This window comes from Brachypodium distachyon, chromosome 1 (assembly GCF_000005505.3).
Source record: "Brachypodium distachyon strain Bd21 chromosome 1, Brachypodium_distachyon_v3.0, whole genome shotgun sequence".
In the NCBI taxonomy this organism is placed as follows: Eukaryota; Viridiplantae; Streptophyta; class Magnoliopsida; order Poales; family Poaceae; genus Brachypodium; species Brachypodium distachyon.
The window spans coordinates 43,881,184-43,907,774 of record NC_016131.3 but is presented as its reverse complement, the minus strand read 5'-3'; the positions used below and the strand labels follow the sequence as shown (position 1 = coordinate 43,907,774).

General features: G+C 46.9%; 2 protein-coding genes and 1 long non-coding RNA gene across 4 annotated transcripts; all 3 read left to right on the top strand.

The window, feature by feature from the left end:
• The first annotated feature begins 8,939 nt into the window (after nucleotides 1-8,939).
• Nucleotides 8,940-9,598, top strand: LOC100840802. Its single transcript, XR_729642.3, has 2 exons — nucleotides 8,940-9,323; nucleotides 9,407-9,598. It is a non-coding gene; the product is annotated as an uncharacterized LOC100840802 (long non-coding RNA).
• A 5,968-nt stretch (nucleotides 9,599-15,566) lies between these two features.
• Nucleotides 15,567-18,652, top strand: LOC100840502 (B3 domain-containing protein Os06g0194400). 2 transcript variants are annotated; one of them, XM_010229542.3, is made up of 7 exons: nucleotides 15,567-15,823; nucleotides 15,906-16,019; nucleotides 16,127-16,158; nucleotides 16,247-16,412; nucleotides 16,533-16,739; nucleotides 17,356-17,434; nucleotides 18,286-18,652. In XM_010229542.3, the coding sequence occupies exons 1-6, from the start codon at nucleotides 15,695-15,697 to the stop codon at nucleotides 17,389-17,391; spliced, it is 684 nt and encodes a 227-aa protein (XP_010227844.1). In that variant the 5' UTR covers nucleotides 15,567-15,694; the 3' UTR covers nucleotides 17,392-17,434; nucleotides 18,286-18,652. The 2 variants fall into 2 exon arrangements, with proteins under 2 accessions (XP_010227844.1, XP_010227845.1); XM_010229543.3 differs by having other exon boundaries at nucleotides 18,261-18,652.
• Nucleotides 18,653-24,624: 5,972 nt separating this feature from the next.
• On the top strand, nucleotides 24,625-26,169 carry LOC100842092 (transcription factor MYB93). Its single transcript, XM_003560854.4, has 3 exons — nucleotides 24,625-24,939; nucleotides 25,026-25,155; nucleotides 25,228-26,169. The coding sequence occupies exons 1-3, from the start codon at nucleotides 24,807-24,809 to the stop codon at nucleotides 25,922-25,924; spliced, it is 960 nt and encodes a 319-aa protein (XP_003560902.1). The 5' UTR covers nucleotides 24,625-24,806; the 3' UTR covers nucleotides 25,925-26,169.
• The last annotated feature ends 422 nt before the right edge of the window (nucleotides 26,170-26,591 follow it).

The following is a 26,591-nucleotide window of genomic DNA, read 5'->3' as shown; positions in this document are numbered from 1 at the left end:
AGACACCCGCGGCCCCTGTTGCCGCGGATGCCGTCGAGGTGCCGATGGGCGCCCCTGAAGCGGCCGCTGCCGCAAGGTTGGTGGCCGCTGCCGGGGCGGACGTTGCCGTCAAGGAGATGGCTGCGGCCGCTGCAAACGCCCTTGATCTCCTCACGATCAGGGGCTCGCTGTCGCTGCTTTCTTCGTCGTCGTCCACGGCGACGACCTCCGGGGACGCAGCCGCCTGGCCCGCCTCGTCGTCCAGTGATTGGAGGGAGGGCCAGCTGGGCTCGGATCCGCCCCCGCTCTCCTCGAGCACCTGCTTCTCGCCACCCGCAACTGGTAGGACTCCATCAGTGCGTGGAGGAATAGGGAGAAAGATGGCACCAGGCCGCAGAGGAGGAAGCGCGCGAACACCCGGAAGTCGTGGTCCTGGTGGTCGACGCCCGCCGGGAAGATCCGCGTCTCCCCATGCTCGTTGAAGATCGAGGCGACGGCGTGCCGGAGCTTCCCCAGCGCCTCGCCGTTGTAGCCGGGGAGGAAGAAGCATCTCCCGCCTCTTCTAGTCCTTGGCGGCGGCCGCCTTGATTGCCGCCTCGCTCTTGCTTGTCGCAGTCTTCTTCGAGACCTGGACCTCCTTCCCCTTTCTGGTGGTGGGGGGCGCCATGTAGAGTGAGGGCGAAAGCTAGCAGGAGCGCAGGGATGCGAGATGCGGAAGGGGATGGAGACGAAGGCTATGGGGGCAGAGTGTTGTTCCCCACTTGGCAACAGTGGTAGCTTTATAACACCCGGCCATTTGGTAATGGCCGGTTCCGTACCCTACGGGTGCGCGGGGATAACTTCTAATCATTAGGAGTAATGCGCGGAGTGGCCTTAACTTCCCTATTTAGGAGGGAGGGTTAGGGCGGAAAGCACGCGCCCACTACTCTGTTTGTAACGGCGCCGTACACAGGGCAGCGAAGGGACGCGGGCCCACGGCAGGTCGGGGCCCACACGTCAGTTAAGGGCGTAGCCCGGCAACCGACCAGGGGAAGACTCTTCTGGGAACGTGTGATGCCGGCCCCCGCCCGGGGGCTACTGTCGCACCAATGGCACCCGGGGTACCACCGCTGCGCGACGCGTGGGTCTTGTTCCCGAGTTCCCGGGAAGGTTTCATCCCGGGCAGCGCCTATGAGCAGCCCGGCAAGCTACTAGCCCGGATGGGGCTAGCGGGGCTTCGGGGAATATTCCTGCCTGGGCACCTCCCGGGAAGCTGCTTCCCGAGGGAGGTTCCCGGGTGCGTTGGGCCCGGGCGCTTCCCGGGAAGTGCCTTGCCGGGACAGGGGGTTCCCGGGCGCATGCCCCCTCCTCAGGCTTGGGGCCCGGTAGCCAGATCAACAGCGCGTGGCGGGCGTGGGATGCGCGGCCCCACCGGGGCAAGGAGTAAGGCGCACGGCTCATTAAATGAGCCAACCGACGGGGCGTTACGCGTCCGATCAAGGGAACAATGGCTGTCCAATCCTACTCTAGGGTTTTAGACCCCTAGCGGCGGAGGTGGCATCCATGCGCGCCACCAGCTCACCGGGGGGAGTTGCATGCCTCCCCGCTCGACACTTGTAGCCCATGCACCGTGGCACCTGTGGCATCCCCTTGAGTATAAAAGGAGGACCCTCGCCAACGGTCAAGGGGTTCAGAAGGTTCGGAAAAAAAGGTTCAGCTGAGTTTGACCAGCTCACAGTTAGCCACTAGCACTAGCAAAGGATAGTAAGGAGTATCCAGTCAAAGGAAGAGGGTACTCGGGAACTTACCCGGCAACTTGTAAACGCTTGATTTTAAACCAATACCAACTCAGACAACAGGACGTAGGGTTTTACACCTCCGGGTGGCCCGAACCTGGGTAAAAACGTGCGTGTGTTTGTTCTTGGATTAGGGCGCACTTTCAGTACTTCATGCTGCCGGCCCCGCAGGGCCACATCGGCCGTGCCGGCGATCGCCGGGGCGAACCCCGACGCCCCTACCGAACCTAAAAGGGGGCCGTGACAGCACACCCCCGGTGTCGGAGCACCGTGCGACGACATCTGTCGTGCCAGGTAGGGGGCGTGGGAGTAGAGCTCCTCGGTAATCGCCCGCAGCAGCATTAGCATCGACGTCGGCTCTGCCTTCTTCGCCGACGGAACTCAGCCGCCAGGCTTCCCGAGACGGCACCGACTCCGACTATTGCGCAACCGTCGACTTCGGCATCCCAACTTCGTATTGGGGCTTTGGCCCTGGAAAACCATGTGAGTGTTCTCCCGATGGGAGTGTCGAGTGAAACAATTTTTCGTGCTAATAGCTTTCACTTGTGCTTCTGTCAATTGCAGCCTTTCGTTGAAAGGTTGGTGGATCTTGGCGACCGCTACCTAATACTAGAGGAGGAAAACCAGCAGCTGCGCCTGCAACTAACCCAAGCGAAAGAGGCCTCTTCTCCCGCCCATGGTATGAGCTTTAACTGTACTTAATCCCTGTCCATACTGTCTGCACGGACTTGATGCCTGTTAACCTTGCCTGTTTTTGCAGGGTTGACTGAACAGGCCAATCGACTACGTGACGTGGCGGTTGGTAATAGTCAAGACTGGCGGTCGAAGTACGAACAGCTGGTTGCTGATTCTGCCAAGGAATTGGAGGCTGCGTGCGCCGAGGTGGATGCGGCTGTCAAGCAGGCCAAGTTAGAGTCACCATAGATCATTAGGCGAGTGGCACCGCATGCTTTTGCCATCCGCATGCCCTGCAACAGAGCTTCGTACTCGGCTTCATTGTTGGAGGCATTGCGGAAGTGCATCTGAAAAATATAGCGCATCATGTCTCCTTTTGGTGAAATCAATATTACTCCTGCCCCGGCACCTTCTTCCTGTTTGGACCCATCAAAATACATGGTCCAGGCTTGGAGTCTGCATCTCAGTCCACTCGGCGATGAAATCTGGCAGCACCTGCGACTTGATTGCTTTCCGACGCTCATATGTGATATTCTTGAGCGAAAGCTTGATTCCCCATTGGGCGACCCGTCCTGTTGCCTATGGGTTATTGAGAATGTTGGCGAGTGGAGCTTCACTTACTACGACGATCGGGTGTTGCTGAAAATAATGTTCCAGCTTCCGAGACGTCATGAATACTCCGTATGCCAGTTTCTGTTAATGTGGATAACGCTGCTTTGTGAGAGACAGGGCCTCACTAACATTGTATATTGGCCTTTGGACTGGCTGCGCTTTCCCTTCTTCTGCTCTTTCTACTACCAAGGCCGTGCTGACCACTTGATTTGTGGCGACGACGTATAGCAAGAGAGGCTCATTCTCGAGTGGGGCTACAAGGACCGGTGGAGTTGATAGCATGCGTTTTAGATCGGCGAATGCGTTGCTGGCTTCGGGTGTCAACGTGAATTTGTCCCCCTTCTTGAGTAGCTGGTAGAATGGTAGGGCTTTTTCTCCCAATCTACTAATGAAACGGCTGAGGGCTGCCACTCGACCTGTAAGCTGCTGTACTACATGGATGTTTGTTGGTTCCTTCATTGTTACTATTGTTCTGATCTTGTCTGGATTGGCTTCGATTCCCCTTGCAGAAAGAAAATAGCCCAGAAGCTGCCCTGCAGGTACTCCGAAGACGCATTTCGTCGGGTTAAGCTTGATCTGATACTTATCAAGATTCTGGAATGTCTCCTGAATATCCTCTAATAAAGTATCTTCAGTCTTTGTCTTGATAACGATATCGTCGATGTAGACTTGAACATTTCTGTCAAGCTGCGCCCCAAGACACGCCTGCATGCAGCGTTGATATGTAGCGCTTGCGTTTTTCAATCCGAAAGGCATAGTTTTGTAGCAGAAAACTCCATAAGGCATTATGAATGCTGCCTTGTCTTCGTCCTCCTTCTTCAATCGAATCTGATTGTATCCATAATATGCATCAAGGAATGACAACCGGGCACATCCCGCAGTTGATTCAACAATCTGGTCAATTCGAGGCAGGGGAAAATGATCTTTCGGGCAGTGCTTGTTCAACGAGGTGAAGTCCACGCACATGCGCAAAACTTTCGTATTCTTCTTCGGGACAAGCACGGGGTTCGCCACCCAGGTAGCTTGTTTTATTTCCCGGATAAACTTTGCATCGAGCAAACGATTGACCTCCTCACCAATGGCCTTTCGCTTTGGTTCTGAAAAACGCCGCATCGGTTGCCTGATGGGTTTCACATGCTCGTCCACATGCAAAGAGTGCTCGGTGAGTTCGCCGGGAATACCCGGCATATAGGATGGTACCCAGGCGAAAAATTTCCAATTCTCGTGGAGGAAATTAACGAGCGCACTTTCCTATGCAGGAGGAAGACTCGAGGACACCAGCACTGTTTTACTAGGATCCGTCGGGTGTACCTGATGCTCCTTCGTGTCGCTCTTCGTGCTGAACTCCATCTGCTGTGGCGCTTTCTTCGTCATGGGAAGTACGTCGTTATCCGTCATTTCCTTCAAAGAGACGAGTTCTGTCTGCATGCCGAATGCCTCAGCAAGTTTATGGAATTCTCTGTCACAATTGTCCGATCTTGTAAAGCTTCCTCGGACGGTGATGATGCCGTAGGGTCCACACATTTTCATTATGAGATATGCATAGTGGGGGATGGCTATAACCCTGGCGAGTGCCGGCCAGCCCAGAAGCACATGGTATTGTGATTTCCAGTCGACTACTTCAAAATCGATCTGTTCCTTGTGAAAATTAGCGGGGTTGCCAAAGACGACGTCGAGGCTGACCCGGCCCAATGGTACTGCCGGTTTTCCCGAAACAATTACGTGGAAAGATGTGTCTGTAGCTTGAAGATTTGTTAAAGATTTTTTCATCGCCCTTAGTGTATCCGCAAATATGATGTTAATGCCACTGCCTCCATCTATGAAGACTTTGCTCATCTCATAGCCTCCCACCTGAGCTTCTAGGACTAGTGCTGACTGTCCTGGCCTCGGGATCTGAGGTGGGTGATCTGCCCGCGAGAATGAAATGGCGACCTCGGACCAGTCGAGGTATTCTGGGGTGGTGGGTGGTGCGGCTACAGCTAGATGAACTTGTCGAGTGATAACTTTTTTTATGTCGGTTGGACGGCCTTCCTTTCTATATCATGCATATATTTTCCAGAGGCGCGGATACACGTTAGCGGTAGCTGGTGTTTCTGATGGCTGTGGCGCAGGCTGCGTGTGTTGCACGGATCCAGCGAAATTTGGTGGCAATGGAGGGGGAGGTGGTGCATGGTGCACGACCATCCCAGCTCGAGTGGCATGTGGCAGAGCCAAAGGATTGGGATTATTCCTCGTTGATTGCTGACCTGGCCCCCGAGCGTAATCCCTGCTTGCCGTTGAATTTTGAAACTGGCGGCATGTGTCCTGCAACTCGTGAAAACGGCGACACTCGAATAGTGTGTGACCGCACCTTATATTTCCATCGACATCCCTGGTACCATGGAAGGGGCAGGGAGATGACAACTGCTGCGCCAATGATAAAGCAGGTTGCCCATCTCGCCGCAACCTCCGAGGCTGCCACTGCTGATTCTTGTTGCTATCCCGGTAGTTGCCATGATAGTTTCTATCCCGCTGCCCTTCATGATTTCCTTCACCTCGTCCATTGCCGTTACGGTCGAACTCTGCCGCTATGAACTCGGGAGCATTAGGTTCCCGCTCCTTTCGCTTCTTTCGTCGTTCGGTGTTACGGCCGTGTCCTCTCTCGGCTTCTTCATCATCGGGTAGTGCATTGTGCTCATTTCGAATTGAATCTTCTCCATCCGCCCATTTATTTGCTATCTCCATCAGATCTGCCATTGTTTTTGGCCTGCTCCGTCCCAGTTTTTCCTTTAAAGTGACGCGTTTCAACCCACGTTTGAAGGCGTCGACTGCACTTTCGTCTGATATTTCTCCTGCTGCATTTTTTAGGGATGTCCATCATTGTATGTATGAGCGAATGGACTCACTCGACCTATGGGTGCACGCTCGGAGTTCCTCCAACGAAACTGGCCTTTTATATGTTGCCCGAAATGTGCGGGTGAAGACTTGATAGAGCTCGTCCCACGAGCCGATTTCGCCCTCCAGCAGACTAGCCAGCCCCATGTGCGAGCGTGCCCCTCGAGCTGCAACTGCAAGCATTGCATGGCCGTGTTCTTCGTTCCTCCCTGCAGTCGCACCATTGTGAGGTAATCTTCTAACCAAGCTCGCGGCTCCTGAGATCCGTCAAACTTGATTGTGCTCGACGAAACTGAAAAATTGTGGGGCACCTTCGAATTGCGAACGCGACGGCTAAAGCAGGCCGCGCTGCAAGGTTCATCCTCTTCTTCTCTGATGCGGTCAGCACGGGCTGACCGCTCGCGATCGATTCTCTGCTGAGTAATAATATCACGAGCATCTCCTAGCACGAGGGTGTTGCGGTGGCGATTAGAGTGTTCTTCCAGTCCCCATCATGGAGGAGTCGTGCGATTGTTTTGCCGTTGGGAACCGTCATCCCTATGCCGCCGGGACTCCATCTGGTTCGAGTTGGGGCCCATGAGGGCATTCCCGATGAGGCCTAAGCCGGCCAGGACCTACTTGTGAATTGCCGCCTTCGGGTCGTCATCCGGTGGCATAGTGGATAGGAGGTACCTATTTGCAGCAACCACGGCTCCTTGTGGCGTCCGGGGGAGCACCTCCCCCTGGGTATTGACTGTCATCAATTCATCATCTAGACCGCGTGTCATGCCGATGCGATCTCGCTCGGGAATATGGTTCAACCGAGATTGATAGTGCGGCGCTCTATATCTAAAGGTGCTTCGGGAGCAAGCACTGCGACTCTACGCTGAGAGCTGTCTGCTAGCACTCGAGGCGTCGGCGATCTCTCGCCGTTGCTGTAGCTCTGCCTGCTCATCTCGCAGTCGAGCATGCGTAGTATTTAGCGCATGATGATATGCCATCATCTTGTTGCGCGTGGCGTCTGCTGGTAGAGGGGTAGTGCCGTTAAGAGCGGCCTCGACCCGAACTTCCTCTTCCGGCATGAGAATGATTGTTGGGTGATCATTGGTCACGTCTCCTGCGCGCGCCTCGGCGAAGATGGTTCTGTCAACGCGGTGTCCGTCTCCACTGCTCTTGCCTACTTCCGTTGCGAAGACTTGTGCTAAGGTCATGCGAGGGATCGCGATTGCATCATTGGGGTTGATTGCTGCACTCAAACAGGTATTGACTTTGTAAGGAGTGAGATCTTCAGCGAACACCGAGTGATGTGAATCGCACCCGGTGCAAAAAAATTTGGCCAAAATTGGCCCTGTTTCACCCAGCGAACGCATCGAGGGTGAGGGATCAGTCGGCGACGCCTTCGAAGAATCGCAGATCTGCCTTGTTGGTGATAGATCTGTGAAGCTGACAATTCCCTCGCGGCTGACTCGGAGGTTAAAGCCTCTGAACGACAGGTCCAGAAGACCGTTGAGGTCACGTAAAGTGGAGCGCAATTCCGGCGGGTGAGCTGAGAAGCTCAAGGACCCGAAGCAGAACGACTCCTCCGTGGTTGATGCGTTGTGGATTGAGAACAACATGGTCAAGAAGATCGTAGATCTGATGCACTTCTTCCTCACGGTCTGCGCCAATGACGAGGGGCTACCTCGGCAATATCCTAACTCAAGGGTTTTCGACTGAAGGAGAGCACGGGGTGCACCAGCGATCTTGTCGACTAACAAATACTAGGGGAGTCGCAAGGTTTACCCAGGTTCGGGGCCCTCGGAAGGTAAAACCCCTACGTCCTGCTTTTGGTGTATTGTATTGATCGAGATTACAGAGAAGCTATGAAGCTATGATGCGTGAATGGATCTGGCGTGTGTGTAGAGGTTCCCCCTTCCCGACTCCCCCTCCTAGCCTTATATACCGGCGGCTAGGTCTCGGGCATGATTATCGGGAAGGTTACAATTGGATTAGTTTATTCTGGTACAAAAAGATTATGCTCCTTGACTTGAGCCGCACTTTGAGAGACTCGACCTGCATATACTTGATGGGCCTTCGAGTGGACCCCTGTTGGGCTGTATCGGATATATGAAGGTTGAGAACTCGAAGGGTTATTCCCTCGTCACACGCACACTCACCCCTGCTCGGCCCTATGTACGAGGCGTTACCAGAGGCACCTCGTAGCTAACGAGTACGTCACTCCCATTGAAAAATCAACGCCGGTTAAACCCGAGAATAAATTCAAAAAATGCGAGCATCAATGTTAAGTCTAGACCTTGAACGTTGGGGGGGCTGATTCTACCAAATAACCACCTGAGCTACACTCTGTTCTTCCGTATATATTTTGTTTAGTCCGAGTGACGAAGGTCTAAATTATATGGGCTCGACTCAAACACCTAACTTAATTACAAGTTCTACTATTGTCCAACCAGCATGCATATCTCACACAGTTTCTAACAAATTTTAAAATCCATCATTGAGTACAGAATGGCCCTTGGTGAATAATCTAAAGATAGAAAATTAAATTTAGTCACACTCGAGCACACGGCACTGGAAATAAAAAAAAGAATATTAATTACCCTCCATTCGATCAAGATGCGCACATGCAAATGGAATCTTCGCAAGGATCAATCCACACCCATGGTCATCATAAAAACTGGAGTACTAACTTGTAGTAGTACGACTAATCCTAATTTGCTTGTAATTCGTGGCACGCATGTGCACAGCACGACCTATCGATCGATAAACCCATCAGCACCCACCTGTCAGTCGGCACCCCAAAGTCCAAACGATGTTGGCCGCTTCTTCGCTGCAGACCATTCGTACAGAGCGCAGCCCGTCCCACTCTCTGCGTTCTGTCCAACAAGGACATTCGCCTCCGTCCCATGCCGCCCGACGGCGACGCCGGAACCAACTCCCAGCAGACGCGGTGCGCTGGGCGCCACACGCCCCGGGAGCGCGGAGCCAGTATTAAACTTTTTTCTCTCTCGCTAGATTACACGCACGCATGCCCGCCGTTCTGCGTGTATATAAACCAGGGGCCGCCAGCCAGTTCCTTGCATCACACAGCATTCATCCTCTCTGCAGCTGCGTTCCTACTTCTTAAGTTCTTAGCCGCTCGCTCTTGACGATCTTCTGAAGCGGCACGAGTCCATCGACCGGAAAGGCAGTAGTTCGCTCGATCTTCAGATCAGATGGCTGCTACGGCTACGGGAGCGGAGACCGTCAGGCCGGTTTTCCTCACCACGGATCACGAGGACCAGCGGGCGGTGGATCCGGTGATCTGGGGCGACGAGGAGCGGATGAAGAGGGAGCTCATGGCGTGGGCCAAGGCCGTGGCGTCCATGGCTCTGGACGTCGTCTCGTCGCCCGCACCGCCTCCTTCCGTGGGACAGGGGAGCCGCCTCCAGCGTACGTAGCATGATTTTCCTCATAGAAGCATAGAAGATGTGCCTTCGTCGTTTGGGACGGCACTAACCTTTTGCTCCCTCTAGCTTTCTGTAGATCTCTTTGTGATTAATCGCTTGCCAAAAGGGCTACAAACCTACAGGAGTTTTTAGGCCTCTGCTTATGATTATTGTTGGAGTTGGTGAACTAAACTGAACTTATGACGGAAGCGTGAAATACTACTCATTCTGTTCCATAAATATTGGTACGGTTTTGAACGGGAGTACTATTGTACTGAACTGCGTTCTGACCTGTGGATTACTATCTCTGCTTTAAAATTGATGATGATTAGAAATACACAGCCAAACATCTACTACCTACCCGGAAAAATAAAATCTGCCAAACTCTAAATTAGTTTTATTAAATACATCGTGATAAAACTATTTGATATTCTAAATGTTGATATTTTTTTCTATAATTTTTGTCAAATTTTAAAAAATTCGACTTAGGAAAAAGATATGATTTTTATATTGAGAACGGAGATAGTAATTGCCATATTCAAAATATTTTTTTTATCTATTTTAGAACAGGAAGATTATGAAATCACTGCAATGACAACGCGTTGGCGCTGGTACGATGCTACTACCGTATTTCATCCCTCGACACACCGCTGTCCATAAAATTCAGATGCAGTACAACAAGTAAAAGAAATGACTGCAACTGGACCTGGGAATTGATGCAACAAGAGTATATGAAAGCATGCATAATTCAGCGTCTGATTCTCAAAAGATGATTCGATTTAATAAGTACTCCCTCCGTGCCGAAAAGACTAGGCCGCCCGTTATTTTGCAAAAACGTCCTGACTTTTTTCATTTCGTCTCCTCCACCTCCTTCTCATCTCCTCCGCTCCCTCTCATCTCCGCGACGACTTCGTCCCCTCCCCTCTGTGCCGTGCTCTGCTCTCCAACTTCGTGATTTCCTCCTTCCTCCACCTCCTCTCCCCTCCACTGTGCTGCGACGCTCCTGCTTCCCCTCGTGCGGCGCGCTCCAGCTTCCCCTCCCTTGGAAAGATCCAACTCGGTGGTGGCTTCTTTGTTCCAAGAAGGCCAGATCAAGTGGCCGAGAGGCCGGATCAAGTGGCCGAGAGGCTGGATCCGGTGGCCTAGAGGCCGGATCCGGTGGCGGCGAGAAGCTGCTGGAGTACATCCCCAAGGGCAGCCACCGACTGGCCCACCCACCTCAAGGTCGCCGCCGGTAATTAAGTCATCTGTTTTCTCTTCTCTCTTCTTGTTTCTTTCCTTCTACTCCTTGATTTGTCCCTGTTCTTGAGCCTATTTACTTGTTTATGTGCACCCACTGGTATGGGAGGGGGGAAGGAGAGCACCGAGCAGGTCACCAGGCGCCTCGATGTGGCGGCCCCAGGACCCGTAGAGGCAGAACTCTGCCTGAGATGCGGGAAGGCGGAGGAGCCTACAAAGGCAGAGGCCGAGATGCATGGTGGCAGGCGATGGAGATGTCAGGCGGCGGAGCTCGTCAGGCAAGAGGCAACAACAGCGTGCGACGGCATCGAGGAAATTGCAGATGCGTGTAATTTGATATTGCCAAATGTAATTGTACTATTATGAAAACTGTAGGATTTAATTGTAAAGTTGTGTTGTGAATAAGACTGCGCCAATCTTTTCCGTACGGAGGGAGTATGTAACCTGCTTAAAAAAGGAGGTAAATGCACTGGTGGTCTATGAACTTGGCACACATGTGCAGATTAGTCATCGTAATTGAAACTTGCTAAAAACGGATGTTATAACTTGGCAGGCTTGAGCAACCGTGGTCAAAAATACGATTTCGTAAGAATGGACGCTGACCTGGCTTGGCGACGTGGACTAAATGGCGCTGACCGGCCATACAATTTTGCAAAAAGCCTTTCACTTTCAGCGAGACCCCGTTTTCAGCAGAGGAGCCCCCCTCCCGTCCACTTCCCGTCTCCTCCAGGCTCCGGCCATCAAGAATCTCTCGGGCAGGAGCACATTGGATCGAGCACGAGTGCCATGAAGAATCTCCTGAGCAGGAGCACGAGTAGCAGTCAAGCGTCGCCCCTTCGCCTTCCTGCACGCCTAGCCCGCATTGCCACGGCCTCCCTCATCCCGAATCCGTTTCTCTACCACGCCATCCGCGCCCTGGGCGTGCGCGTCGTCGCGCCAAGGAAGAACGGGCTCGCTCTTTATCTGCTCTCACCTGAGCTCATTTGCGGCGGCCGCAACAGGTCCAGCCACGCCACCACGTGCAGAAGCTGCTAGCTTCTTCGCTCTTCTAAGAGTGCTCCGGCCTCACTAGGAATGACAAGTACGGGCGCTCGCCGCTGCCGTTGGCAACGATGGCATCATCATTAACATGGCGAAAAATTAACCAAATCTCGTTTTACGATCTAGTCCCTGCCTGAAACAAGTGAAGGGTTTTTTCGCAAGATTGTATGGCCGGCCTGGCCCATTTAGTCCACGTCGGCAAGCCACATCAGCACGCGAACTTACAAAACCGTATTTTGACCGCAGGTGCTCAAGCCTGCCAAGTTATAACACCTGATTTTAGTAGTTTTCAAGTACGATGACTAACCTGCACGTACATCCCAAGTTCATAGACCATCGGTGCATTTAACTCTTAAAAAAGTTGCTTAACGCTCACAGTCTGGAAGTTACAGACATTCAAGTTTTACAGGTGCAGCTAATATAGCAGCCGATAGCTATACAAGTTCGATAGCATTCGGCATCTAATTGAGATGTTATCGACACGCGTACTTGTTTGGGTTAAAAAAACACACGTGTACTTGTTACACTGAACATCTGACTCATTCTGGACATCAAGGTTTCGATATAATTTCATCGGTCGATGATATTAAACTGATCAACACTACTGCTGTATCCATTTTGAGTTGCATCGATATATGATATACACTGATCAACAGTTCGCGGGAAAAAAAAACCGATCAACAGTTCGACACTACTCAGAAAAATCTGCTTGGACAAAGTTGATTTCAGTCTTCAGATTCATTGGCACTAAACTAGCATACTGCTGAACGCCTGAACAAGAAAGGTGCAGGTTTTCATGAACAACCCACAACATTGTTGGCTGGAATTGCTGCCTTGGTGCTCTCAGCATGCACATGCACCGGGAGAGCTCAGAGAAGGAAGGATCGTATGGATCTCGTGGTGGACATCGTGGCGCTGGAGCAGACCATGACGGTGGTGGACATGAACGTCATGGTGCCAACAAAGCACGGGATGGTGCCAGCAGAGCACGGAAGCCAGATTTGGCAGGCTCGAGGCCAACTAGTGCAGGCAGAAGCCATCGCCTTGAGGACGGCAAGTTGCCGCTCATCAACGAGGCCTTAATTGAGCGGGCTTGGCGATGGCCAGCAGACACTTACAAATTTATGTGGGGTGAGAATATTCGAGGTGGTGGTGTTGTTTACAACGTGCTGATGTCGTGTTGTTTATGACAAGATTGTTGGTTTTTGAGAAATATGTTGTTGTTTATGACTATATTGTTAAATTTTAACATGGAGATTTTTACCCGCATGTACCAGTCCCTTTGGCAGGTACGGGTACGGGTAACGGTAAGAAAATGAGAGAAACATATGACACAATTTAGAGGATACACAACCAGGCCAGTTGTTTATTGGGGATGCATCAGAGCATGAGAGTTTGCAATTTCTTTCAATTTACAAACAAGTCAATTTTCAACCATGAACTATTGTGTTTGATCTGACATCAACCAAAAAATATTTATATTGCATTTTTCCTCAAAAAATATATATTTATATTAGACCCTAAACTCTCTGAAACTGTTTGAAATGAACATTATACTGGTTTTGAAAGTTGTTCTATTTCAAAACGTGTTATGTAGGGAAGGCTATGAGCTTATAACATGAAAAAATTATCAAGAAATATAACTATTTATGTCATGTACTAAAATGACAAAAGAAAACTATTTGTCTTCGGTGTTGTTGCTATTTTTGCTTATAATATATGATCATATTGGTTGATCATTTTTTTCTAGTTCTTACTTCATAGCATTCTCAAAACCAGTGAATTGTTTCAGATCTTTTGAGAACCCTGGAATGTGAAATCCTTCTTCAAACCTTAATCGGTCACTTAGGATGGTTCTATGTTTGCAATGATCGTGAACACATGGAATATTATGCATTGGAAACCTGCAAAAACTCAACGAAAGTTAATTAAGACAATTTGTCTCATGCATAAGAAATTGGCATGAAGAATCTATTTATCTCATTTTATTTAAAGACGTGACCTAAGTAGTCATATTTTTAATATCTATGTGTTTTTCAAATTTCCAAAAACACCAAAATTTAAAACATTAATGGTTTAAGTTAAACTATTTTTGAAGTTCTGACTTGAATATGGCGGTTTCAGAATTTAGGGTTCAGATTGGACTTGGGACCATATTTCAGGGTATCAAATGTACTTATTCCTTCATGTTAACTCAATATTTCATTGTTTTGAAATTGTGTTTTGTTTTATCATAGAAAACCAAATTCTGGATCGAACTGTCCAAGCTTGCATTACTGTGTGATCCAAATGCGATAGCATTCTCAATCTTTTATGTCCGTAGATTGTTTGTCAATCTGAGAGATCCCACATATCCCATATTCAAAGTCCTTGTCTAAATACTTGCTACATTTAGACTATTATTTAAGACACTAAGAAATGTTACTTGCTCCAGGTGTGTGATTTGGGCCTATTGAAGGTCAAATACCGGACGTTAGTTTCTGGTAGAGTGCGTGGGACACTCACGTGGATGTCAACTGAGCTGTTGGATGCAGCGGCGAGAAGATCAATTATATATGCCTAGTTAATTGTAAAATTTGACAGACCGGGGGACAATGCCACCGGTGACTGTCGCAAGTGATTTGTTCTTAAAAAGGTAATTTGTTCTTTTTCATAACTAGTGACTGTCGCAAGGGGGTTAGCAGGGCCCTGCCCCCCACCCCCTAAGATTCAGAAATTTTGTTTAGGTCCCTATTTTTTATACTACTAGATGTGTATTTTTATACTTTGGCCCCCTAATAATCGTCTTTTCTGCTCTGCCTCTCTGATAATTCTCTCTATTACCGTAGACAATTTTTCTTGCCTCCGCCCCAGTTGATGTGATAGCTTCTCATTGGCAAAGAGCCTTATGCCGATTTGCACGAAGGTGCCATTACAAGTATGGTTTTCTCGATCTTTGCTTTCACATATTGTTTTATAGCCGGGTGATGTGTATAACATTTTCTCCTATGATGAAGGTGAGGTCGTGAGTAACACACTGCGGGCTCAAGTGATCGAGGCATGTTAGCCTGATGCGGTGTTGGTCTAATGAACCATCGGATAGGCTGACCTTCATTTAGATCGCCACTAAGCTACGCAAAATAGTTGCGTTATTAGAAGAAGAAAATGTTACTTTTTATTATGTGATCATCAAATAGAGGTTAAACAAATAAAATTCACTCTTTATTATGTGATCATCAACCTTACATGGGCGGAAGATGGTGTGGTCTTTGATCTACCGATGAAGGAGGGGTGATAGCGGATGGCGACACTTCATCATCGAGATGGTCCTCCGACCTCTGATTGCCTTCGCGACGTAGACCATACATCGATTCCTATCGTCCCCTCAGATCGGCGAAGTTAGGGTTTCTTGATGTGCATGCTCGGCGAGATTTGGTGTCAGATTTTTATATCGATTCAGACACACATAGTTCTTAGAGGCACATGAAGAGGACTTCCGGCTATCATCGACAAGGTCAGGCTGGCTCCGACAGGGGAGCGACGACAACGCACGTTATCGGCTCGCTGCAGCAGTGATGCTTCGGTGCTTCAAGGACTTCAATGCTCTCTTTTTTTTTGGATAAAAAATATATGGTTTCGGAAAAAAAAAGAGTGTCTATGTTTTTTGACAAAGACGAGTACACAAAAGATCGGCACGTATAGGAAAACTGAAGAAATCATCCGGTATTCCGTAGTCCGGACACGAAACTATCTACCCAGTTTATCACTGCTCTGTGGCCCTTCAACGACAATTCACATGGCACGGCAGAGCTGCGCTGCTCCGCCTCCTCCCTTGCATCCTCCACTCAGTTCACGTTTGAACTTTTGAATCTCGCGGCTCTTCGCCTGATACCTCTGTGAACTTAGTCCATGCACCCAAATAAGGTCAAGGCCCGTCCAGGCGCTGGCGGTCCATAAACCAGCTCCATATGGGCACCTCTGGCTGGCAGCCAGTCTAATTTATTGGCCGCCGCAGCTTTCCTTTCTCGTCTCCTTCCCCATTCTGCCCTGTTCATCTCCAAAATCTCCCAAACAGCTGAAGCAGAGGAACAAATCGAGGGAAAAAAGAGGCAGGAAATGGCTGGAGCAATCCCGTACGAGGAGCAGCGCAGGAGGCAGGTGGAGGAGAACAAGCGCAAGCTGGAGGAGCTGCGCCTGCACCACCTCTCCGCCGCCGTCCGCGAGGCCGCCGCCAAGCCGTCACCGGTCAGATCGGTCGCCTGAACTCCGGTTTATCTTCCTGCTCGATTCGGGTTGTTTTGACTTGTCTGTACGTCTGGTGTCGCAGGCCAAGTCGCTGAAGCGGAAGTCGCGAGCGCAGGGGGAAGCCGGCCAGGACGTCCCGCTCCGGCGGTCCGGCCGTGTCGCCAGCCTTCCGGAACAGCCCAAGTACCGCTACGAGGTAGTATAACGTACTGATACTACTAAGGATTTCGATTATTTTTTCTGCTTTTTAACCAAATGCTAAACCAAGAATGCATTTTTATGTATATGTACATGTACATGTAGGATTCCTTGGCCTTCGAGAAGAAGCCTAGGAGGTAATATCTCAACAGATTCTACTGTTCTAGGTCTGTACTAAAAAAAATCAATTCATACTTAGTACTGTAGTATCTGGTTTTTGAGCAGGACGTACAGCACCAGGAAGGACTTAACAAATCGAGTGTACGCGACCGACGAGGCCAGGGACTATACCATCACCAAGGCCGAAGAGCTGCAGGACAAATTGGGTTCCGACTATCCCATTTTTGTCAAGCCCATGACGCAATCTCATGTCACCGGAGGGTTCTGGCTGGTAAGCAAGAGCATCCACGATTGCATCAGTTCTTTCCCTGTTTGAGACTGATGATTTGATTGCATCAGTTCCCTGATTGAGACTGATGATTTCTTGTTGCCTTGTTGGGTGTACTGTCAGGGCCTTCCGACGCAGTTCTGCCGGAAGTATCTACCAAAGCGTGATGAGAGGATAATTTTGGTGGATGAGGAGGATGATGAGTCTGAAACGCTCTACCTTGCGCTTAAGAGGGGCCTCAGTGCTGGGTGGAGGGGGTTCGCCATTGATCACAAGCTGGTTGATGGTGATTGCTTGGTGTTCCAGCTGATTGAGAGGACAAAGTTCAAGGTGAGATTCTAATATGTTCTGAATACCCTGTTCGGAACTGAGAATGGATGCGTCATTTTGTATAGCGTATACAACTAGTTCCAAAAAAATATCCTGAAACTTGCTTGTTGGGTTGCTGATGCCAATTGCATGATTGTTTCACAGTATTCGCACATCCAACTATCCAAATAATGATGTCAGTGTTGATTGAATTACATGAGAAAAACTGGTAATGGTCATATTATAACTGCACTTCAATATGCATCAAACTTCTGTGGTTCTGTGTGTTGTTGAATTAAACTGTTTACAATATGAAACTTGCAAGCAGTGTCTTGTTATTCACACAAAACAACAAATTGACCTGGTTTTTTTTCTTTCTATAATACAAATGGACGTGTTTGGTATACTAACATTTTGTATGCAATTTACTGGAAACAATACTATTCCTTCAGCATCCCTACCACATTCCTCCATTCAAAATGGATCGAAGAATACTTGTAAATATCAGTTTGTTTGTAGCCTGACTTTCAATTCTACACGAGTCAGGAGGGATTCTTTTAAGTCCTAATAATTGGGAAAATCGTGTGCGCCAGTGCTAAGTGCTAACAATGCAGCCTCTGTTATATAAATAATGCAGGTTTACATAATTAGAGAAAGTTCCTACTATGAATGACGATTGATCAAGGCATGAGATTGTAGAATTGCGCTTACAGCAGGTAAATTATTCATATTACTGTTGGCATATACTTGAATTCAGGGTTTTAAAAGTTCAGTCCCAAATGTCTAGTTGCTGTGTCGTAGCCTGGTAGGTACTAATTCATCACTGTCCAATTTCACTTGGCACATGAAACTTACGGAAATTCTCATGTTTAGTCAAACTAGTGCCCCACATTGCAGTTAGTTGGAGACATGTACAAAAATAATTGGCCATTCGATTCAGAGTTTTATCACGTGGAAAAGCTAAATTTTGATTTTATTTTGTTATTTCTGCCAATTGTGAAAATAAAAATAAAAATTGGGTATTGTCTTAAGAGCGGTTGCTTACATCTTATAGGCCTTTAGGGCATTATCTTACGTACGGGCAGCATGCCTTAGATGCTCCATATTAGCAGTTAAACAACTCTACCTTTGCATGTACATTTTTTATTTTCTACTACTAGATAAGGTACTCTTGTATGTTTTACTTCATTTGTGTAGACTTCTACATGAAAAACATGTTTTTGTATTCTTAATGGATGGCACACCTGTAGTTGATGTTGAGAACACTACCAGTTAAGGACGCTACATTGCTTACTTTGTTGTGTTGGCAATTATTCAAAGTACGGCAGAACCATATTGGTTGAACTATATGTTCTTGAGCCCTGATATGTGATCATAAATGTGTCATATCTGAGGGGAAGCCTCTAGGTTACCAGTTAATACATGTTCACTGCTTGCTTGTCAATGAACACTAGCACTAGCTTTTCTAATACTTGTCCACTTAGCTACTGTACCTGATATATTGTTGATAGTGATTTGTTTCCTTGTTCCATTTTCACTAAGTTATGCAAGTCTTCTACTGGATTAGATCTGCCTGGAGGGATTGGATCAAACAAGTTCACAAGTGGAGATCGTGAACCGTTTTTAGCCTTTCGGGTGACAGGCAACATTAAAAATATTAACTTATCGGATTCGCCTATTAGTTATGTTGGACTGCAAGTGTAAGACATTCACAGTTGAGAAGTCTGAACTGTGTAAGGGGTTTCTATGGAAACCGATGACACTTGCAAATTGTATGTAACTGCTAGTGCAACCGACGACAGTTGTGAAGTCTGATGCCACATCCTAGTTTTCGTACAACCACTCTTTGTGATGCCCAATTTAATGTACTGTGCAGTTTGCGAGATTTCTTTCGCTCCTGATTTACCTTCAATCATTCCGTGATCATATGTGCAGTCCTTGTTTCTCTGTCTGATCTTAGTCTCATGACTCTGAAATTATATGGTGTTGTAAGCTGAAGTGGGTACATTCCCTCTGCCCTCTGGCTCTCATATAGTACTCTCCCTGATCCATAATAACTGTCGTTGATTTATTTGTGATTTATTATAACTTTGTACTAAAAACGACAAATGTTTGACATATCTAACTAATTTAGACTCCATAGAGGTTAATGATGTAACATTATTATCCAATCAATAAAGTTGCCAGGATGGCTTTCCCTAAAAAGAAAACGAAAACTTATATAGACTCTGCAGCTACTGAGTACTGAATCCTCACCTCAGAATCCAAGCCATGTGGAAAAGAAGAAAAGTTTTTTTTTCTAGAATACATCCAAGTGGACTTATATATATTGAAGGAGTATTGCAGAGAAGTTACAACGCCTTTAAGGCGTGATTACAAGAAGATTACTCACGCCTACTCCACATGTTGCCTACTAAACTATCCTCACCCTAACCCTTAAAGAGTCCACCACTCCTCCATAGGCTACCATCCACCACAATCGACCGGAGAACACGCGCCACGTCCGGACTAGCTCCATCAAAGACGATCGCATTTCTGTGCTTCCAAAGCATCCACCAAACCAAGACTATGGCCGTCGCCAGGTCGCACTGAGACGACACAAGTCTGGACGCCCACCACTCAGCTGGCAAATTGTCAGTAGATGGAAGCCAGTCTGGTTCCTCCCATCGTGCAAGCACCGCAGCCCACACCGGACGTGACATCACACAACCAAAGAGAAGATGTGCAATCAATTCCGACTCCTGATCGCACAAGGGACAGCGTGCCGGATGACGGGATGAGGCAGCCCACGTCGAGCCAATCTATCGGCCGTCCAACAGCGAATTTGAAGGACCAATCAGACAAAGAATTTGCAGCGCATAGGAGCCCTCGAACTCCACAAATCTTCAGAGCATGGGACCATCTCATGTCCACCATAGAAGGCAGCGTAAGCAGAGGCGTGGAATGCTGACGACCACTTCATTGTGAACCCCTTTCAGCGTGTTGCTTCGAGATTGCGTCGCACGGCGAAACGGTTGAGGAGTTGGAGTGATTGTTTTATTGGCAACACAAAACACCAAAGAAGAAAAGTTTTGCAATAGCAGGGGGTCAGATCAGATATCCTTTTAGCCTCTGTTCCCAAAACTCAAAGGACGGGATCAATCTATTGCCTCCTCTCCTGCTACGAGTAGATATTTTCGTATAACTAAACACTTTTGCTTTCATATCACGAGCCGCTGAGCTGGATCTCCAATTCTCCATGCATGTGCAGTTCGGAGGACGTGGTACTTTCTTATTGTGTTTGTCAGTGTTAGTCTCGTGGCTGTTAGTCAAAGAACTAATGTCACTAAAGCTATTCTGACAGATTAACCATCTTTGACTTGTGTTATTGGTGAAACATGAAAGCACGAACATACTAACCTTGTGCTGCATGTACGACAAGCTAGACTTTGTGTTGAGAAATATAAACATATGAAGATCAGGGGATAATTGTTCATTTATTCTTATTTGCAGCAAAACAATAGTAAACAATACCGTGTTCCAGCAATGTTGGGTGTAAAGCATAATACTAGTGTGGACAACGAGTGAAGCAGTGCTAGCCAAATAAGAAGCTAGCACTGTTATTAACCTTTTGTTCCTGCAAAGTTGGGTGTAAAACAGTTGGGAAAAACTGGGTCCAACCCTGTACTTTGCCGAAATGTCAATAGGGGGTGAAGCTAAATTGCTGGCTGCTGCTGAACTGTTTCTGTTTTTTTCTCTTTCGGGATCTTTTTGGATTTTATTTGCATATATAATATACTAACAAGCACTTCGTTTTCAAACAGTTCTTTTTCCAGAGAAAGTAGTAAATATTACTTGTTCACTAATATACATAAATATATATTATAGCTGTCAAAAATCTTTCATAGTATTATATTGGTTCTGGTCAATTTGACCGAAAATTGGAGAAAAATGTGGTTACATGTATACTAGAGAACAATAAATCAATCATGAAAATGTGTAAATGGAGGTAGTAGTAGTACTCAGATTTGCCATTAGCATCATACTGCAAACCCCCAATGAGGAGCTGCAACAGTACAACAGTTTCCAAACACTCCAAGATTTAACAAAGAATTGGAGGCTGCTATTACAGGGTGCCAGGAGCAGCAAAATCTGTTTTCGATGAAGGATAATGTTCCTCACTGGACGCAGATACCTAAATTAAAACGATTGCTCCAGGTGCTACTGCTACCCACTTGTCTGCACCAACTTTTGTTTTCATGTACACATGTCAAAGGCTGGTGTCATTGATGCCATCATCTTGTGTTTAACTTATATACTTATATATGCTGGTTCGGTTCTTCTCTTCCATAACATATACTTGCAATTCATAGGCTTGTGCACCATAGGATATAGCTGAACTACCCATTCATGTGCTTGCTTATGCAAGGTATATGAGCTTGTGGATGTTCGACCGCCTAATTATGCAATGAAAGATGTACCCCTGAACAATTAGTCAAATGATACCAAGCATAATTGTGTTAAAAGGTAAACCATTTTTCTTATGAAATGTGTAAATATATTGCTCTTGTTCAATCACAATTATTTTATCATGTACCATCATTTCAGCTACGCATGGCAACTTTGGAAATGAATAAGATCCTAGCATTTGGTATACAAACTCACCAGTAGGTCACCTGTTCTTCCTGGTAGAAGGTCCCTGAAATCGGACAACAACACATTACAAATTAGAATAGCCTTCTTCAGTACAGTACTGCAAAACCTATATCCGATGAAAAAACAGTACCTTTTTTCCCACGTGATTTCTATATCGTCGGGTAGAAGACATCAGCAAAGATCTTGGCAGATTATGGATTAATAAATGGAACCTGCAAGGAAAAAGCAGCTGGCGAAGGTTTGAACCTGTTGGATGGCAACCCACGGAAGATGAAAAATATTTGTCTTCTACCCACAAGCTAACGTAGGATCAAAAGGCTTGGGAAACTGTTGTACATGTTAATTCACATAGGTTTTTCGAAATTTGAAGGAATAAAAAAATGATTCTGCAATTTACCCAATAAAAGATGGGGATAGTTGTGGTAGAAAAAGGATATACTAAAATTGGTCAACTTTTTTACTGAGTGTTCGTACAATGAATAATTCAGAATCACATGTTCCACAGTCATTCCTTCAAAAGATTTATGTACACGTGCATAACACAGACTGGTTTGGCAACAATATTATGTATTTAGACATGGCATGGCATGAAGGGCTAACCAAGGAGTGGCTTAAGTAAAGATCATAGGACTTTCATGTGATGAGATCATCAAGGACGACAGAATCAACCAGCTTTGACTGGGACAGTGGGATTCCCTATTTCTTTACAAACAATAAACCTAAAAAGAACCAATAATGATGCAACACTACTCATAAACATAGGGTATGGAGACCAAATTGGACTTAGCAACCCAAATTAACCTTCAATATGTCTCCAAACTGAACCATTTGATCTGATCAGTCAAGTCCTAATGAAGTTCATATAGCGTCTGGGATGTGCACTAATTGTGTCTTGCGTGTGTTTGTACCCGGCCTCTCTAGGCTTGTAAATACTCTTCTACCTTTTCAATACAACGAGACGCAATGCTTTTCCGGCTTTTCGAAAAAAGTTCATATAGCGGCCAGGCACAGTTTCTGTTTAAGCATTGTACTGAGTTGCTAAAGATCCAAAATGGACTAGAATACTCTAGACAAACAAAAATAATCCAGTTAGACAACCTAATCAGTAAGATACTAAATCCAGGAGTCATGGGACATCAGAAAACAGACAACATGAATTATCAACAGAAAGGAGCATTTGTTTATGGACCAAAAGAACAGGACAGGAGGAAGACATACAAGCTGATGAGAGCACTTTCGTTCCTTATTTTTCTCTCATGTTGCATGCATGGATGGATTTCAGAAAGAGTGAATACACCATTAGTCCATGAACTTGACAAAAATGAACACTTTAGTTCACAAACTCGGAAAACGCGCACTTAAATCTCTAAACTGGGACTACTGTGTCACTTTAGTCCAAAAACGGTTCAGCGAGGCTTAATCTCGCCACGTGGCCGCCACGTCGGCTTCGGTGACCCCTTCACCTGCGTGCTCTCGTCAAAATTGAGCATTGTGAGCTTCATAGCAACCTTAAGCGAGGCGGCGGCTGCAACGGCGTGGTTCTCAGGGCCCCAAGATGCGCAGCCGCCTTGCCCCTTGGGAGCGGCTTGGACACGGTGATTTTGCAAAAGAAAATCTGAGAAAATCTTGTAGCTGCCCGCGGTTCTAGCAGCTGACGTGGTGGCCACGTGGTGTATTTAGGGTGTGTTTGGTTCACAGGGTCGGGCCGCCCCGCGCAGTGCTAACTGGCCCAAAACAATTTTTTCTCGTGTTCGGCTTAGGGGCATGGTCGGCTTGGAACGAAAAAAAACTAGACAACCAAACGCCAAACTGGGCCGACCCATTCAGTCTGACTAAGACAACCAAACACGAATTGGGTTCACCCCACCCACACAACCAAACACTCAGGCGGTTGGCCCCAACCAGAAAAAAGTGGTTGGCCCCAACCCGCCAACTTGGCCGCCCAACCAAACACACCCTTAAGCCTCAACGAATCGTTTTTGGACTAAAGTGACACAGTAGTTCCAGTTTAGGAGTTTAAGTGTGCGTTTTCCGAGTTCGTGGACTAAAGTGTTCATTTTTGCTGAGTTCATGGACTAGTGGTGTATTTTACTTTTTCAGAAATGTAAAATCAAAACCCACCCTTGCAAAGCACATGGAGTGATAGTTATGAAGAGGGACAAGCAAATGGATTCTCTCTTTTTTTTATGAAAAGGCACAGTGTGCTCTTTATCTATCGAAGGAGGTCGACAAAGTCGACTTTGAAGTAAAGTTACAGGCACAAGTCACAAAACAGAAAAAGAAGAAAAATAGGAAACTGAAATTACCATTATTGCCTTTTTTCCATTGCCATTATTTTGTCGTGCGTCCAAGGACCTTAAATCTAGGATTCCGTTTGTTTAAACTCAAGTTGAAGGATGATGTGTTTTAGATCTCCCTGCAATCGTTGAACTCAGAGCGAACATGTGACACGATCTGGGCCTCACCATTATACAGAACTTGGTGTGGTCCAGTAAACTTGTTCCAGGGTTTATCTTTGTCCAATTCGATGTCCTGCAAATGGCAGCGACAAGTAAGCTGAGTCTGATTCTCTGGTGTAGTGTCACTGAACTATCCAAATGCATTACATGCCAGGTTAGTAGCTAGCAGCCACGAAGTTTCTTGGTTAGTTGCTGTATTCCTTGCCTTGAGCATGGATCCCAGACCCGTTGTTCCCTATCCTCTGCAATTTCAGTAAGGAAATACAAAGTAAGCATAGAAGTACGAACACAAAATTTTCAAGTCAAAGCATCCTGAGTTGCAGCTCCATCATTTGGTTACCTTCCATTCCATAATAAAGTATTATTTACCTCAGTTGAAAAGGGAAAGAATGTAGACAACCTATTATTCAGAACTTGGCGATTGTTCAAAAGCAAACGTTCTCATGGAACTCTTGTAAAATATAAATTATGGTATTCTCGTTGTGGTCATGTCAATTGTCCAAATTACACACAGAAAATAACAGGAAAAAATTGTAGACCATCTAACAGAACCAAGCACAACATTACACACAGAAAAGTACTAGAACACAGGACAAGGTAGGGAAAAAGAAGCCGGTGAGATTTCTGTCGCCATCTCATTGTGGTCATGTCGATTGCCCAAATCGCCAGCATTCTCAAGTCAAAATACATTATAGTATGGACGCAGCCAAGACCCTTGCCCAAGACCATGCACATGCAACTGCATGCACCAGTAACAAGCTCTCTATTAGAAAGTGACATGAAATGCGAAGGGCATATCAGTTTTTTGCACTTGTATAATTATGTCTAGCATGGTGTTATTCCTCTAAGAAACAGTGATCAACAAGCCATTATATATAGGAAAGCTATGTTCTGGTGACCAGCAATCTGGAAGATAAGAACACCAAGATACGAAGGGGAGGCAGATCATCTCCCCCATCTTGCTGGCATTGACCTATCCTATTCTTATCCGTCAATGGGGAGGCCACCTTGTAGTGATGATAATGGCGTCAAGAAGGGCCCCTGGACAACTGAAGAAGATGAGAAGCTCATGAACTACATTCAGAAGCATGGCCATGGAAGCTGGAGGGCCCTACCTAAACTTGCTGGTACTCATACATCTCTCTCCCTCCCTCCTTCCTGTTTATGCACATGCCCTTCAACGAAATTTTGCTCGGTATATTTTGTGTTGCAGGCCTGAACAGGTGTGGTAAGAGCTGCAGGCTAAGATGGACAAACTACCTAAAGCCAGACATCAAGAGAGGGAAGTTCTCTCAGGAGGAAGAGCAAACCATCCTTCAGCTACATTCCATCCTTGGAAACAAGTACTGACTGCACCTACCATCCATTGCATAAATCTCACATGAAGTGCTTTGACTAACACGTAACTAAACCAGGTGGTCGGCTATTGCGAAGCATCTCCCTGGACGGACAGACAACGAGATCAAGAACTTCTGGAACACTCACCTCAGGAAGAAGCTCATCAAGATGGGCATTGATCCGATGACCCACCGCCCAAGAACAGACTTCTTCTCTGCACTCCCTCAGCTCATTGCACTTGCCAACTTTCGCCAGTTCCTCGAGCAGCAACCTTTGGATGACCAGACTGCTTGGCTGCAGTCTGAGGCAGTCCAGGCTGCCAAGCTCCAGTACATGCAATCTCTGCTTCACTCTGCAGCTTCCATTGTCGCCAGCCCCACTACAACCAGCAGCAGCCTCAACCCTCTGACTACAGACCTGGAGCAGATCAGCTTCCTGAGCCCTCCGCAGATGCTTTCTCCAAGGGTACTGGAGGGTATTGGTGGCACTGAATTAGCTGGGCAGGCACCACAGAACCAAATGCCTAGCATTACCTATGATCACTCAATTGGCAACATCAATGTGAAAAGCGATGAGCAGCGCCACGGTGAGGGAGAGAACATTAGCCAGAAAAGGATGCTTCTGTCTGAAAACTCCCTTCCACCACTCGCTGACATGCCGGCTTCCAACACTTGTGATATCAGCACCTCAAACTGCAACTGCATCATTAGTCCCTTGCCCAGTTGGTCAGAAATCCTACTCGACGAAGAGCTCATGAGTGATTGCCTGATGTAACCTGAATGCATAGCTTGAATAGCCTTTGGCTTGCATTTTCTGGATTTTAGGCTTATCCTTTACCACATTTTACGTATTTTGTTTTGCTTTTTGCATGCACTTGTGGGCTCAGATAGAAATAGTAAACAAGCCTACACATATGGAGTGTATACATGTACATATAAGGTTTTTTTCTTTTTGCAGGACGTACATCTAAGGCTACTGTTACATAAATATCCCATGCTTGGATTGTTTTGCCTCTCTTTTTCCTTTTTATGTGCCACCATATCTTAGTTCCTGCAGTATTGTTTTCCTAATTGCTTGGAGGCCCCTTTGAATTTTGATACAATGGTGTACATAACTTCCTTTCTATCAATGTGTCAAGACACAAAGCTTTAGCATTTTCTCGAGAAAGAAAAATGCTTTTCCTGAATTAATCATTGGTATCTAGGAATGAACGAAGCCATCTAGATATATGCACATAGTGCAAAAAATTAAAAAAATATAAATAATACTAGCATGCAGAGGGTATAGCTATAGCTTGAGTGACAACATAAATGAAGAAAAATACTGCTGACTGCTGCCACACTAGAGGCCATCTATCCTATGCCAGACGTAATATAAAGAAATGCTTCCCTAGCTGCATTTTATGCAAGTTCTAAATGTTTTTCCTGAATTACTCTTTGGT